This window comes from Myxine glutinosa, chromosome 12, assembly GCF_964187855.1.
Source record: "Myxine glutinosa chromosome 12, kmMyxGlut1.1, whole genome shotgun sequence".
Lineage (NCBI taxonomy): Eukaryota > Metazoa > Chordata > Myxini > Myxiniformes > Myxinidae > Myxine > Myxine glutinosa.
In genome coordinates this window covers 44,641,057-44,654,724 of record NC_136272.1, presented here as the reverse complement: position 1 = coordinate 44,654,724, position 13,668 = coordinate 44,641,057, and the positions used below count along the sequence as shown (strand labels likewise).

At 47.6% G+C, this 13,668-nt stretch overlaps 1 protein-coding gene across 6 annotated transcripts in view; it reads left to right on the top strand.

Annotated features, from left to right (window-relative positions):
* SLC25A20 (solute carrier family 25 member 20) overlaps positions 1-13,668 on the top strand; it is a 92,818-nt gene that overhangs the window by 30,908 nt on the left and 48,242 nt on the right. For all 6 annotated transcript variants that reach the window (XM_078766794.1, XM_078766792.1, XM_068132572.2 and 3 more), the window contains 5 exons: positions 7,725-7,817; positions 9,374-9,501; positions 9,604-9,694; positions 11,180-11,297; positions 12,327-12,399. In XM_078766794.1, coding sequence (XP_078622920.1) covers positions 7,725-7,817; positions 9,374-9,501; positions 9,604-9,694; positions 11,180-11,297; positions 12,327-12,399 — 503 coding nt within the window. The remainder of the gene's footprint in view (positions 1-7,724; positions 7,818-9,373; positions 9,502-9,603; positions 9,695-11,179; positions 11,298-12,326; positions 12,400-13,668) is intronic.

Below are 13,668 nucleotides of genomic sequence, written 5' to 3'. Positions count from 1 at the left end.
TTTATGTGTGGTGGACGAGGCTGATGTTTATGTGCGGTGGATGAGTGTGCTGTTTATGTGTGGTGGATGAGGGTGCTGTTTATGTGTGGTGGATGAGGGTGCTGTTTATGTACGGTGGATGAGGGTGCTGTTTATGTGTGGTGGATGAGGGTGCTGTTTATGTGTGGTGGATGAGGGTGCTGTTTATGTACGGTGGATGAGGGTGCTGTTTTTGTGTGGTGGACGAGGGTGATGTTTATGTGCGGTGGATGAGTGTGCTGTTTATGTGTGGTGGACGAGGCTGATGTTTATGTGCGGTGGATGAGTGTGCTGTTTATGTGCGGTGGATGAGTGTGCTGTTTATGTGCGGTGGATGAGTGTGCTGTTTATGTGCGGTGGATGAGTGTGCTGTTTATGTGCGGTGGATGAGTGTGCTGTTTATGTGCGGTGGATGAGTGTGCTGTTTATGTGCGGTGGATGAGTGTGCTGTTTATTTATGTGCGGTGGATGGGTGTGCTGTTTATGTGTGGTGGATGAGGGTGCTGTTTATGTGTGGTGGATGAGGGTGCTGTTTATGTGTGGTGGACGAGGGTGCTGTTTATGTGCGGTGGACGAGGGTGCTGTTTATGTGTGGTGGATGAGGGTGCTGGGTCTATGCGGTGAATGAGTGTGCTGGTTTTGTGTGGTGGACGAGGGTGCTGGTTTTGTGTGGTGGACGAGGGTGCTGTTTTATATGTACGGTGGATGAGTGTGATGTTTATGTGTGGTGGATGAGGGTGCTGTTTATGTTATATGTGTGGTGGATGAGGGTGCTGTTTGTGTGCGGTGGACGAGGGTGCTGGTGTTGTGCGGTGGACGAGGGTGCTGGTGTTGTGCGGTGGACGAGGGTGCTGGTGTTGTGCGGTGGATGAGGGTGCTGGTGTTGTGCGGTGGAAGAGGGTGCTGTTTATGTGCGGTGGATAAGGGTGCTGTTTATGTGCGGTGGATAAGGGTGCTGTTTATGTGCGGTGGATAAGGGTGCTGGTTTTGTGCGGTGGATAAGGGTGCTGGTTTTGTGCGGTGGATAAGGGTGCTGGTTTTGTGCGGTGGATAAGGGTGCTGTTTATGTGCGGTGGATAAGGGTGCTGGTTTTGTGCGGTGGATCAGGGTGATGTTTATGTGCGGTGGACGAGGGTGATGTTTATGTGCGGTGGATGAGTGTGCTGTTTATGTGTGGTGGATAAGGGTGCTGGTTTTGTGCGGTGGACAAGGGTGCTGTTTATGTGCGGTGGATAAGGGTGCTGGTTTTGTGCGGTGGATCAGGGTGATGTTTATGTGCGGTGGACGAGGGTCATGTTTATGTGCGGTGGATAAGTGTGCTGTTTATGTGTGGTGGATAAGGGTGCTGGTTTTGTGCGGTGGATAAGGGTGCTGTTTATGTGCGGTGGATAAGGGTGCTGGTTTTGTGCGGTGGATCAGGGTGATGTTTATGTGCGGTGGACGAGGGTGATGTTTATGTGCGGTGGATGAGTGTGCTGTTTATGTGCGGTGGATGAGTGTGCTGTTTATGTGCGGTGGATGAGTGTGCTGTTTATGTGTGGTGGATGAGGGTGCTGTTTATGTGTGGTGGATGAGTGTGCTGTTTATGTGTGGTGGGTGAGGGTGCTGTTTATGTACGGTGGATGAGGGTGATGTTTATGTGCGGTGGATGAGTGTGCTGTTTATGTGTGGTGGACGAGGCTGATGTTTATGTGCGGTGGATGAGTGTGCTGTTTATGTGTGGTGGATGAGGGTGCTGTTTATGTGTGGTGGATGAGGGTGCTGTTTATGTACGGTGGATGAGGGTGCTGTTTATGTGTGGTGGGTGAGGGTGCTGTTTATGTACGGTGGATGAGGGTGATGTTTATGTGCGGTGGATGAGTGTGCTGTTTATGTGTGGTGGACGAGGCTGATGTTTATGTGCGGTGGATGAGGGTGCTGTTTATGTACGGTGGATGAGGGTGCTGTTTATGTGTGGTGGATGAGGGTGCTGTTTATGTGTGGTGGATGAGGGTGCTGTTTATGTACGGTGGATGAGGGTGCTGTTTTTGTGTGGTGGACGAGGGTGATGTTTATGTGCGGTGGATGAGTGTGCTGTTTATGTGTGGTGGACGAGGCTGATGTTTATGTGCGGTGGATGAGTGTGCTGTTTATGTGCGGTGGATGAGTGTGCTGTTTATGTGCGGTGGATAAGGGTGCTGGTTTTGTGCGGTGGATCAGGGTGATGTTTATGTGCGGTGGACGAGGGTGATGTTTATGTGCGGTGGATGAGTGTGCTGTTTATGTGTGGTGGATAAGGGTGCTGGTTTTGTGCGGTGGACAAGGGTGCTGTTTATGTGCGGTGGATAAGGGTGCTGGTTTTGTGCGGTGGATCAGGGTGATGTTTATGTGCGGTGGACGAGGGTCATGTTTATGTGCGGTGGATAAGTGTGCTGTTTATGTGTGGTGGATAAGGGTGCTGGTTTTGTGCGGTGGATAAGGGTGCTGTTTATGTGCGGTGGATAAGGGTGCTGGTTTTGTGCGGTGGATCAGGGTGATGTTTATGTGCGGTGGACGAGGGTGATGTTTATGTGCGGTGGATGAGTGTGCTGTTTATGTGCGGTGGATGAGTGTGCTGTTTATGTGCGGTGGATGAGTGTGCTGTTTATGTGCGGTGGATGAGTGTGCTGTTTATGTGCGGTGGATGAGTGTGCTGTTTATGTGTGGTGGATGAGGGTGCTGTTTATGTGTGGTGGATGAGTGTGCTGTTTATGTGTGGTGGGTGAGGGTGCTGTTTATGTACGGTGGATGAGGGTGATGTTTATGTGCGGTGGATGAGTGTGCTGTTTATGTGTGGTGGACGAGGCTGATGTTTATGTGCGGTGGATGAGTGTGCTGTTTATGTGTGGTGGATGAGGGTGCTGTTTATGTGTGGTGGATGAGGGTGCTGTTTATGTACGGTGGATGAGGGTGCTGTTTATGTGTGGTGGGTGAGGGTGCTGTTTATGTACGGTGGATGAGGGTGATGTTTATGTGCGGTGGATGAGTGTGCTGTTTATGTGTGGTGGACGAGGCTGATGTTTATGTGCGGTGGATGAGTGTGCTGTTTATGTGTGGTGGATGAGGGTGCTGTTTATGTGTGGTGGATGAGGGTGCTGTTTATGTACGGTGGATGAGGGTGCTGTTTATGTGTGGTGGATGAGGGTGCTGTTTATGTGTGGTGGATGAGGGTGCTGTTTATGTACGGTGGATGAGGGTGCTGTTTTTGTGTGGTGGACGAGGGTGATGTTTATGTGCGGTGGATGAGTGTGCTGTTTATGTGTGGTGGACGAGGCTGATGTTTATGTGCGGTGGATGAGTGTGCTGTTTATGTGCGGTGGATGAGTGTGCTGTTTATGTGCGGTGGATGAGTGTGCTGTTTATGTGCGGTGGATGAGTGTGCTGTTTATGTGCGGTGGATGAGTGTGCTGTTTATGTGCGGTGGATGAGTGTGCTGTTTATTTATGTGCGGTGGATGGGTGTGCTGTTTATGTGTGGTGGATGAGGGTGCTGTTTATGTACGGTGGATGAGTGTGCTGTTTATGTGCGGTGGACGAGGGTGCTGTTTATGTGCGGTGGACGAGGGTGCTGTTTATGTGTGGTGGATGAGGGTGCTGGGTCTATGCGGTGAATGAGTGTGCTGGTTTTGTGTGGTGGACGAGGGTGCTGGTTTTGTGTGGTGGATGAGTGTGCTGTTTATGTGTGGTGGACGAGGCTGATGTTTATGTGCGGTGGATGAGTGTGCTGTTTATGTGTGGTGGATGAGGGTGCTGTTTATGTGTGGTGGATGAGGGTGCTGTTTATGTACGGTGGATGAGGGTGCTGTTTATGTGTGGTGGATGAGGGTGCTGTTTATGTGTGGTGGATGAGGGTGCTGTTTATGTACGGTGGATGAGGGTGCTGTTTTTGTGTGGTGGACGAGGGTGATGTTTATGTGCGGTGGATGAGTGTGCTGTTTATGTGTGGTGGACGAGGCTGATGTTTATGTGCGGTGGATGAGTGTGCTGTTTATGTGCGGTGGATGAGTGTGCTGTTTATGTGCGGTGGATGAGTGTGCTGTTTATGTGCGGTGGATGAGTGTGCTGTTTATGTGCGGTGGATGAGTGTGCTGTTTATGTGCGGTGGATGAGTGTGCTGTTTATGTGCGGTGGATGAGTGTGCTGTTTATTTATGTGCGGTGGATGGGTGTGCTGTTTATGTGTGGTGGATGAGGGTGCTGTTTATGTGTGGTGGATGAGGGTGCTGTTTATGTGTGGTGGATGAGTGTGCTGTTTATGTGCGGTGGATGAGTGTGCTGTTTATGTGCGGTGGATGAGGATGCTGTTTATGTGCGGTGGATGAGTGTGCTGTTTATGTGCGGTGGATGAGTGTGCTGTTTATGTGTGGTGGATGAGGGTGCTGTTTATGTACGGTGGATGAGGGTGCTGTTTATGTGCGGTGGATGAGTGTGCTGTTTATGTGCGGTGGATGAGTGTGCTGTTTATGTGTGGTGGATCAGGGTGATGTTTATGTGCGGTGGATGACGTGCTGTTTATGTGCGGTGGATGAGTGTGCTGTTTATGTGCGGTGGATGAGTGTGCTGTTTATGTGTGGTGGATGAGGATGCTGGTTTTGTGCGGTGGATTAAGTTGCTGGTTTTGTGCGGTGGATGAGGTGCTGGTTTTGTGCGGTTGACGTGGGTGCTGGTTTGTGCGGTGGATGAGGGTGCTGGTTTTGTGCGGAGGACGAGGGTGCTGGTTTTGTGCGATGGATGAGGGTGCTGGTTTTGTGCGATGGATGAGGGTGCTGGTTTTGTGCGGTGGATGAGGATGCTGGTTTTGTGCGGTGGATGAGGATGCTGGTTTTGTGCGGTGGATTAAGTTGCTGGTTTTGTGCGGTGGATGAGGTGCTGGTTTTGTGCGGTTGACGTGGGTGCTGGTTTTGTGCGGAGGACGAGGGTGCTGGTTTTGTGCGGAGGACGAGGGTGCTGGTTTTGTGCGGAGGACGAGGGTGCTGGTTTTGTGCGATGGATGAGGGTGCTGGTTTTGTGCGATGGATGAGGGTGCTGGTTTTGTGCGGTGGATGAGGATGCTGGTTTTGTGCGGTGGATGAGGATGCTGGTTTTGTGCGGTGGATGATGTTGCTGGTTTTGTGCGGTGGATGAGGGTGCTGGTGTTGTGTGGTGGATGAGGGTAATGGTTTTGTGCGGTCGACGTGGGTGCTGGTTTTGTGCGGTGGATGAGGGTGCTGGTGTTGTGTGGTGGATGAGGGTGCTGGTTTTGTACGGTCGACGTGGGTGCTGGTTTTGTGCGGAGGACGAGGGTGCTGGTTTTGTGCGGTGGATGATGTTGCTGTTTTTGTGTGGTGACCGAGGGTGCTGTTCTTGTGCACTGTGCACTGTGGACGAGGGTGCTGTTCTTGTGCACTGTGGACGAGGATGCTGTTTTTTGTGCACTGTGGATGAGGGTGCTTCTTTTTTTTGTGCAGTGGATGAGGTTGCTGTTTTTTTGTGTGGCGAGCGAGGGTGCAGTTTTTTGTGCACTGTGGATGAGGGTGCTGTTTTTTGTGCACTGTGGATGAGGGTGCTGTTTTTTGTGCACTGTCGAAGAGGGTGCTGCTTTTATGCGGTGGACGAGCGTGGTGTTCTTGTGCACTGTGGAGGAGGGTGCTGTTCTTGTGCATTGTGGATGAGGGTGCTGTTTTTGTGCACTGTGAACGAGGTTGCTGTTTTAGTGCGGTGGGCAAGGGTGCTGTTTTTTTGTGCAGCTGGCGATGGTGCTATATATGTGCTATACATGTGCTATATATGTGCTATATATGTGCTATACATGTGCGGTGCATGATGCTGCTTATTCGCGGTGGATGAGGATACTGTTTTTGTGAGGTGGACGATGGTTCTGTTTTTGTGAGGTGGACGATGGTACTGTTTTTGTGAGGTGGACGATGGTGCTGTTTTGTGCAGCTGGCGATGGTGCTATATATGTGCGGTGCATGATGCTGCTTATTCGCAGTGAATGAGGATGCTGTTTTTGTGAGGTGGACGATGGTTCTGTTTTTGTGAGGTGGACGATGGTACTGTTTTTGTGAGGTGGACGATGGTGCTGTTTTGTGCAGCTGGCGATGGTGCTATACATGTGCTATACATGTGCGGTGCATGATGCTGCTTATTCGCGGTGGATGAGGATGCTGTTTTTGTGAGGTGGACGATGGTGCTGTTTTTGTGAGGTGGACGATGGTGCTGTTTTGTGCAGCTGGCGATGGTGCTATATATGTGCGGTGCATGATGCTGCTTATTCGCAGTGAATGAGGATGCTGTTTTTGTGAGGTGGACGATGGTTCTGTTTTTGTGAGGTGGACGATGGTGCTGTTTTTGTGAGGTGGACGATGGTGCTGTTTTTGTGAGGTGGACGATGGTGCTGTTTTTGTGAGGTGGACGATGGTGCTGTTTTTGTGGGGTGGACGATGGTGGTGTTTTTGTGAGGTGGACGATGGTGCTGTTTTTGAGAGGTGGACGATGGTGGTGTTTTTGTGAGGTGGACGATGGTGCTGTTTTTGTGAGGTGGACGATGGTGGTGTTTTTGAGAGGTGGACGACGGTGTTGTTTTTGAGAGGTGGACGACGGTGCTGTTTTTGTGAGGTGGACGATGGTGGTGTTTTTGTGAGGTGGACGATGGTGCTGTTTTTGTGAGGTGGACGACGGTGGTGTTTTTGAGAGGTGGACGATGGTGCTGTTTTTGTGAGGTGGACGACGGTGGTGTTTTTGAGAGGTGGACGATGGTGCTGTTTTTGTGAGGTGGACGATGGTGCTGTTTTTGTGAGGTGGACGATGGTGCTGTTTTTGAGAGGTGGGCGATGGTGCTGTTTTTGTGAGGTGGACGACGGTGGTGTTTTTGAGAGGTGGACGATGGTGCTGTTTTTGTGAGGTGGACGACAGTGGTGTTTTTGAGAGGTGCACGATGGTGCTCTTTTTGTGAGGTGGACGACGGTGGTGTTTTTGAGAGGTGGACGACGGTGCTGTTTTTGTGAGGTGGACGACGGTGGTGTTTTTGAGAGGTGGACGATGGTGCTGTTTTTGTGAGGTGGACGACAGTGGTGTTTTTGAGAGGTGTACGATGGTGCTGTTTTTGTGAGGTGGACGATGGTGCTGTTTTTGTGAGGTGGACGATGGTGCTGTTTTTGAGAGGTGGGCGATGGTGCTGTTTTTGTGAGGTGGACGACGGTGGTGTTTTTGAGAGGTGGACGATGGTGCTGTTTTTGTGAGGTGGACGACGGTGGTGTTTTTGAGAGGTGGACGATGGTGCTGTTTTTGAGAGGTGGACGATGGTGCTGTTTTTGAGAGGTGGACGATGGTGCTGTTTTTGAGAGGTGGACGATGGTGCTGTTTTTGAGAGGTGGACGATGGTGCTGTTTTTGTGAGGTGGACGATGGTGCTGTTTTTGTGAGGTGGACGATGGTGCTGTTTTTGTGAGGTGGACGATGGTGCTGTTTTTGAGAGGTGGGCGATGGTGCTGTTTTTGTGAGGTGGACGACGGTGGTGTTTTTGAGAGGTGGACGATGGTGCTGTTTTTGTGAGGTGGACGACAGTGGTGTTTTTGAGAGGTGGACGATGGTGCTGTTTTTGTGAGGTGGACGACGGTGGTGTTTTTGAGAGGTGGACGATGGTGCTGTTTTTTGTGCTGTGAACAAGGGTTTTATTTTATGTGGTGGCTCAGCCTGCTTTTTTGTGGTAGGTGAGGTTGCAGACCCAGCCATTGGCATTACCAGGACAAGTCCCTGAGTATTCTGGAACATTCGACTGCTTGAGGAAAACTGTTACACATGAGGTAATGATGGTAATTGTAATGGTGCTGGTTGTTGTGTTGATTTATTATTTTGATGTCGTGAGTGTAGTCGCGCATCAATGAGAGAGGTGTTTGCCGTTGCTTTGACGTCCTATGGCGAACAAAGACTATTTCAGACATGGTGTAAACGTAAAGAGTCCCCTTGGCAGATGGTGCAGCTTTCTGTGACTTAACATATTTCGGTTTGTTTTGGTCCTCTCGCGTTTTGTTTAGTCTTTCATAGACATCTATTCACAACCATTTTGCAATGCGTGCCTGGCTTTTATGGAGCGAACACACATTGGGCTTTCTCACCCCAGAATCGCCGAGTACCCTGATTGTCCTGATTAAACGATATGTGCGGGGCCTCTTTCCCACTTGAAACTAATGGCAAATGCTACCTAGCACGTCTTCCCTCCAATACCGTAGAAATAAAATGACAGCCCCACGTTTCCTTTTCACAATTTAATTGCGATAATGATGGAAAATTAGGAACAGAGAATGAACAATGAACATGCACCTGTGGAATACAAAGACCTACCCCCTGTTTTGGTTACAGAACCATACTAATGGAAGATTTGGGAGGAGATTGCAGTCGTAGAGCAAAATAACAAATTGATATGTGGGGACATGGAAGAAGGATCACACATTTGTTGATATTGCCATCAGCAGCCACTCTGTTAGGCACAATGGGTCTCATATATACCCCATGCACACGAAGTGAAAAGTGGGGTTAAGCAATTGCCTGTCCACAAACTTCAGTTTATGATCGAGGAACAGCGTAATTTCAATTGAATGTTATATTTTGAACATTAATCGAAACATGAATCGGAAAATGAACCTGTAGTTTAGTAGTTCCTTGGCGTCAAATTTGTCCTGATCGCACATGCGCAGAATGAATGAATTATCGCTTTAAGGCCATTTTCCCCGCTAGAGCAGGGGTTAGCCTTGCGGGCCCCATGACAATCATGGTTCCCTGTTTGAGGCAATGTTTTTATGGCCGGATGCCCTTCCTGGCGCCAACCCTTACTCGCCTCTGACGATGTGCAGGGATACGGTGTACCTATTCTAAACCGGGGTACACACCCATGCGCAGAGGATCGAGATAATATTTTACTCTGTCTGCCTGTCTGGCAGTAAAACAAAAATGAAAATAATTCCAAACAGGAAACTTACTGTTTTTTTAAACAGGAAATAATTAGCGACGTCGTAAAGGACACACACAACAGGCACAAAGAACGAATGTAATGTGAAATAAGGTGGTGTAAACCTCCAAACCAAAATTCTACAACCTTTAATTTTTGGTCTTAATTAAATTGAATTATACAACTGAACACCACTGTTGACACAAATCTCCTTATTGGCAACTTCAAAAACATTTCGTTTAGCAGTACTTTGACAAAATATTACGGCATTTCACATCATCTCAACCAATCAAATTTGCTGCATGCAGACCCCGCCCATGTCCGTTTTTCTCAAGACTATGTGAGCTGAGGTGTTGTTCTATGAGCTCTCTAGTTGTTATTTTGTTATAACGGGTATTTTTTTAAATCGTGCAGGGTTTGCGGGGTCTCTACAAGGGCATGGCAGCTCCAGTGATGGGCGTTGCACCCATGTTTGCCGTGTGCTTCTTTGGATACGGCTTGGGGAAGAAGCTGCAGCAGAGACACCCAGATGATGCATTGACGTACGTTCTCCTATCACTTTTCGGTTTGAGAAATACTGATCGGGCCAGGCAAAGACCTTTTTGTGAATCGATGTCCTAACCCCATTGGTTTGTTCCTGCTAGATACGGGCAGATATTCAAGGCTGGCATGTTATCTGGTGTCTTTACTACAGCGATTATGGCTCCTGGTGAGAGGGTCAAATGCCTGTTACAAGTAAGTGGTGGTACTATTTCATTCTCATAGCAAAGCACTGTTTTCTTTCAGCTCAAATCAACAACTGTGATTTCTTACTTCAACTCGAAAATGAACTGGCCCTTCAGGGCGTATTTGTAAACATGATGTGCATGTGACTCTCTGTAAAGTTCTTTATTTGTCTCGTAGGAACGGTTTATTGGGCACGATAAAATCATACTCTTCATTTGATGATGAAATGCGGATATAATAGGTTTGTTGGTTCAGAATTGCACCTTTTGTGATTGTTGAGGGTGGGTGAGAGACCCAGACGGAGAATGTGGATCACATGGGTTGTCGAGCTGTTCCCCTTGGCAAATATAGGTTTTGTTCGAAGAAACAAGACCGAATGTCTAACAATGGCATAGCCGGGCTTGGATCTGCTGAGTGGAGATCTGTTGTTGTCCCCCTGTCATGTGAACAGTTCCTCGGCTCTAATTGGTAGACATTTGTGAGGGACATATACATAAACCAGACAGACAGACAAACGCTGGTCCAGACAGCATTGCGCTACTGGCTACGCTGTAAAAATATGGTTGCCTAACCACGTGACTGATGACGTCATCAATTATGTTTTTTTTTCTCGACCAATTTATCCTTAGATCACGCTCAAGAAAATTCATACTGATCGAATCAAGTGTTATACTTGTCGATTTATGACGTCATAAATTAAAGCCCTTGAGCATTAAAGCCCTCGAGTTCCCTCCCACTTTTTTGCATGATCCCGCTTGTGCCTTCTAAATAATTATAATAAATCCCTTGTTGAAATTCCTTTCAATCTGTCTGCATTTGTCTTTTCCTCCATTTATCCAGCACTGTTCACACTTAGGTCATCCCGGGTAATTATAATTGCCTGACTGATTGGTTCGTTACTCCGATATTCACCCTGCGGTTTAACGCTCAGCCTCATTAGGATCTAGTTAAGATAAAGGTGGTGCATATCGAGGGTGCATTCCCTGGCCAGGAGCCCACGTGATGTCCAGTTAAACAGAAATAGACGGTGGACACTGGAACACGTGGTTAACTGATTAGCATTCACGGTTGCCTCGCAACCTGCTGTGGTACAAAGTTATTTGTGCCCGGTAGGCTCAGGCCCTGTAAGTTCGAGTATAACCGAGGATATTCCTCCCCACTCCACCTCCCACCCCCTCCCTTGTAGTACACCCGAAACTCGGGGCCATAACAATACACACACCGGATGACAGACAAACGCAAAGTATAACAAACGCAAATTGACAGACAAAGTACAAGGTGTTCTTTAACACATCCCTTGCCATCATGATGAGCAATCACTTGTTGTCCCATGCACATGTTTGTTTTGAGGCCAGTTTTGTTTTCTGCTCTTGTTGGCCTCAGACTCTGCCACAAACTGACGAAACATCTATATACCGAAGTTAATGACAAGTAGCAACGTGAAGTTACCGGTACTGCAGAAAACGATAATGATAGCATCTCTCCTTCACACAGATCCAAGCAGGTGGGAGCAAGAAGCGCTTTGCCGGTCCATTGGACTGCATACGACAGCTGTACAAAGAAGGGGGCCTGCGTGGTATTTACAAGGGAACAGCGCTCACACTGATGCGAGGTCAGTAACTCGATGACATCGTGTGGAGCATACACAGGCGTGCTCCTGGTATTAGACAGTTGGCCAATGCCAATGAAATAGAAATGCTTTTGAGTGCTGGCTCTGTTGGGGGACATTTATTTATTACGTATGCATATATGGCAAATTTTTCATGACCCCCTCACATATATGCACACTGTGAGAATCCCTCCTCCAATACCTTCCTCTCCCCTGTCCATCATCCCACGTTTGAGGTAATGCATGTAGCTTAGCCAGAACACCCTCCTGCAGTTATTAAACGTTTTATTATTATGGACTTTTAAATTTTGATGCACCATACTCTTTACAGAGTGTTTGTGCTGCCGAATAAGCTGTTTCGCAAGGGTTATACTGTCTGTTTGTCATTGTCTTCCCAATGTTGCTTTGTTCGTGCTCTATCCTTTTTAAAGGCTGAGCATCAAGCAAGGAAGTAGCATTTACCATTTTCTTTTCAATAAAGTCTTTCGTACGATTCGGCCAGGGTTTGAACTACCGTCCTTCCAGACTCGGAGCGGATGCTCTAACTATTACGCCACGTCGTCTGATATTATTATGGACGAGCAATTGGATTATTGTGCCGTAGTAATGTAATCTGAGGAAAGCGGTACCTACTGTATTGTAGTTTTCCTTTTTTTTTTTTTTTTTTAAATCCTGATGATTATGTCTGTTTAACAAGGCGCATTGTTTAGCAATAGTGAGAGTTGTGCTCTTATCGGCACAACTCGCTCACCTTGCAGAGCGAGGATTGCGTCACCACCCACGTCAGAATTCGGCAAATAAGGATTTCATCGCAAAACATGATCCTTATATGTAAAGGAAATCTAAGAATAATCACAATATTGGAACTCAGTGAGTTTGATTTTTATGCGTTTGCTGGAATCTTCTTACCCGAGTTGTATTATAAACTTGTTTTTGTTATTAATTTGGAGGTATCCAAAGACCCTTTTTTGTGTCTCCATTCCCGCTTTGCGGGGAAAAATGGCCTCTAAACGGTGGTTTTTATTCCCACAGATGTCCCAGCTTCTGGCATGTACTTTATGAGCTACGAGGGATTGAAAAACCTTTTGACTCCAGAAGGGTCCAGGTGTGACTCGTAGTGCAAGCCATCCATGCATCTCACGATTACACTTGTTCACCCCAAGTTCGCCACAAATCCTCTATTTATTATCTTGCAGACTTTTGATGCCATGATTTATTCTCCCTCGGGATCACTATTTACTCGCATAATTGGCAATCACTTTTAGCTCCTCTTTAACTCGTACACACGGAAATCTGGGCACGGGAAGGACATGGGATCTTCCAAGTCGTTGAGGTATGCAAACACTGACATTTAAATATAAGGCACACTTTTTACATGTACGCATGTAAGGAACGTTTAGTAATATTCGTTCGTTGCAGGACAATCGGCTAAAATTGGGCCTAAACTCGAACCGCTGAATGTAACCTTTTATGTCGAGCTGTAACTCAGGTACAGCTGTTTTCTCACAACCACTCTGGTGTCATTTATTACCCTTGCCTGAGGAGGGGGTATTGCATTTCAGTCTGTTTGTTTGTTTGTTTGTCTGTCTGTTTGTTTGTTTGTCTGTTTGTTTGTCCGCACAGAATAAATATGATTTTCTCTGCAACCGTTGGTCTGATTGACAGGAAATTTTCACCATAGGTGCAACTCCACCTGTAGAATCTTTTAATGATAATTATGACGTCATAGGTCACATGGTATGGCCGCCATCTTGGAAAAACCGAATAAACTTTGCACTTCTATATCTCCGAAAGTGCTGCATAGAAAAAATTTAGACATGGCTCATTATAAAGAACTCTCAATGGGGAATAAAATATTGTCGTATTCCTGGCGATAAAAATCTCTCCAAGGAACGGATAGCCAATAGCAAGCTTTTAACTCTGAGGCGATGATCAAATGCGGATTTTACTATATGCACCGGAGGAAGAAAGAGAAGGGGAAAACTGAAGCGCTTAACTGTGGTCCCACCGGCAGTTCCCTAACCTGCAGAAAATAAACTCAAACGAACCGGATTTAAAATGTACAAAAATAAACAGGTTTATTAAAACGGAATGCGGGACAAAGAAAAGCGCGACGATAAATACATTTCCTATATGGAGCGCTCCTGCACACAGAACCAAGCACAGACAAAAGGGATGGAAGAACTGGAAAAGAATGGTGTGATTTATGTGGTGGACTTAACTCAATTGGCTGGTCTCGTCAGTCCGCGAACGGGTCCCGGAGGTCCGTGCGCGGGAACACGCCTTGGCGTGAAGTTCGTGCGCGGATCCAGGCCTCAAGGCGTCCTCGTTCTTTATGCCGCGCCTCGTCACGCTGCAGCCCAGAAGGGCTCAT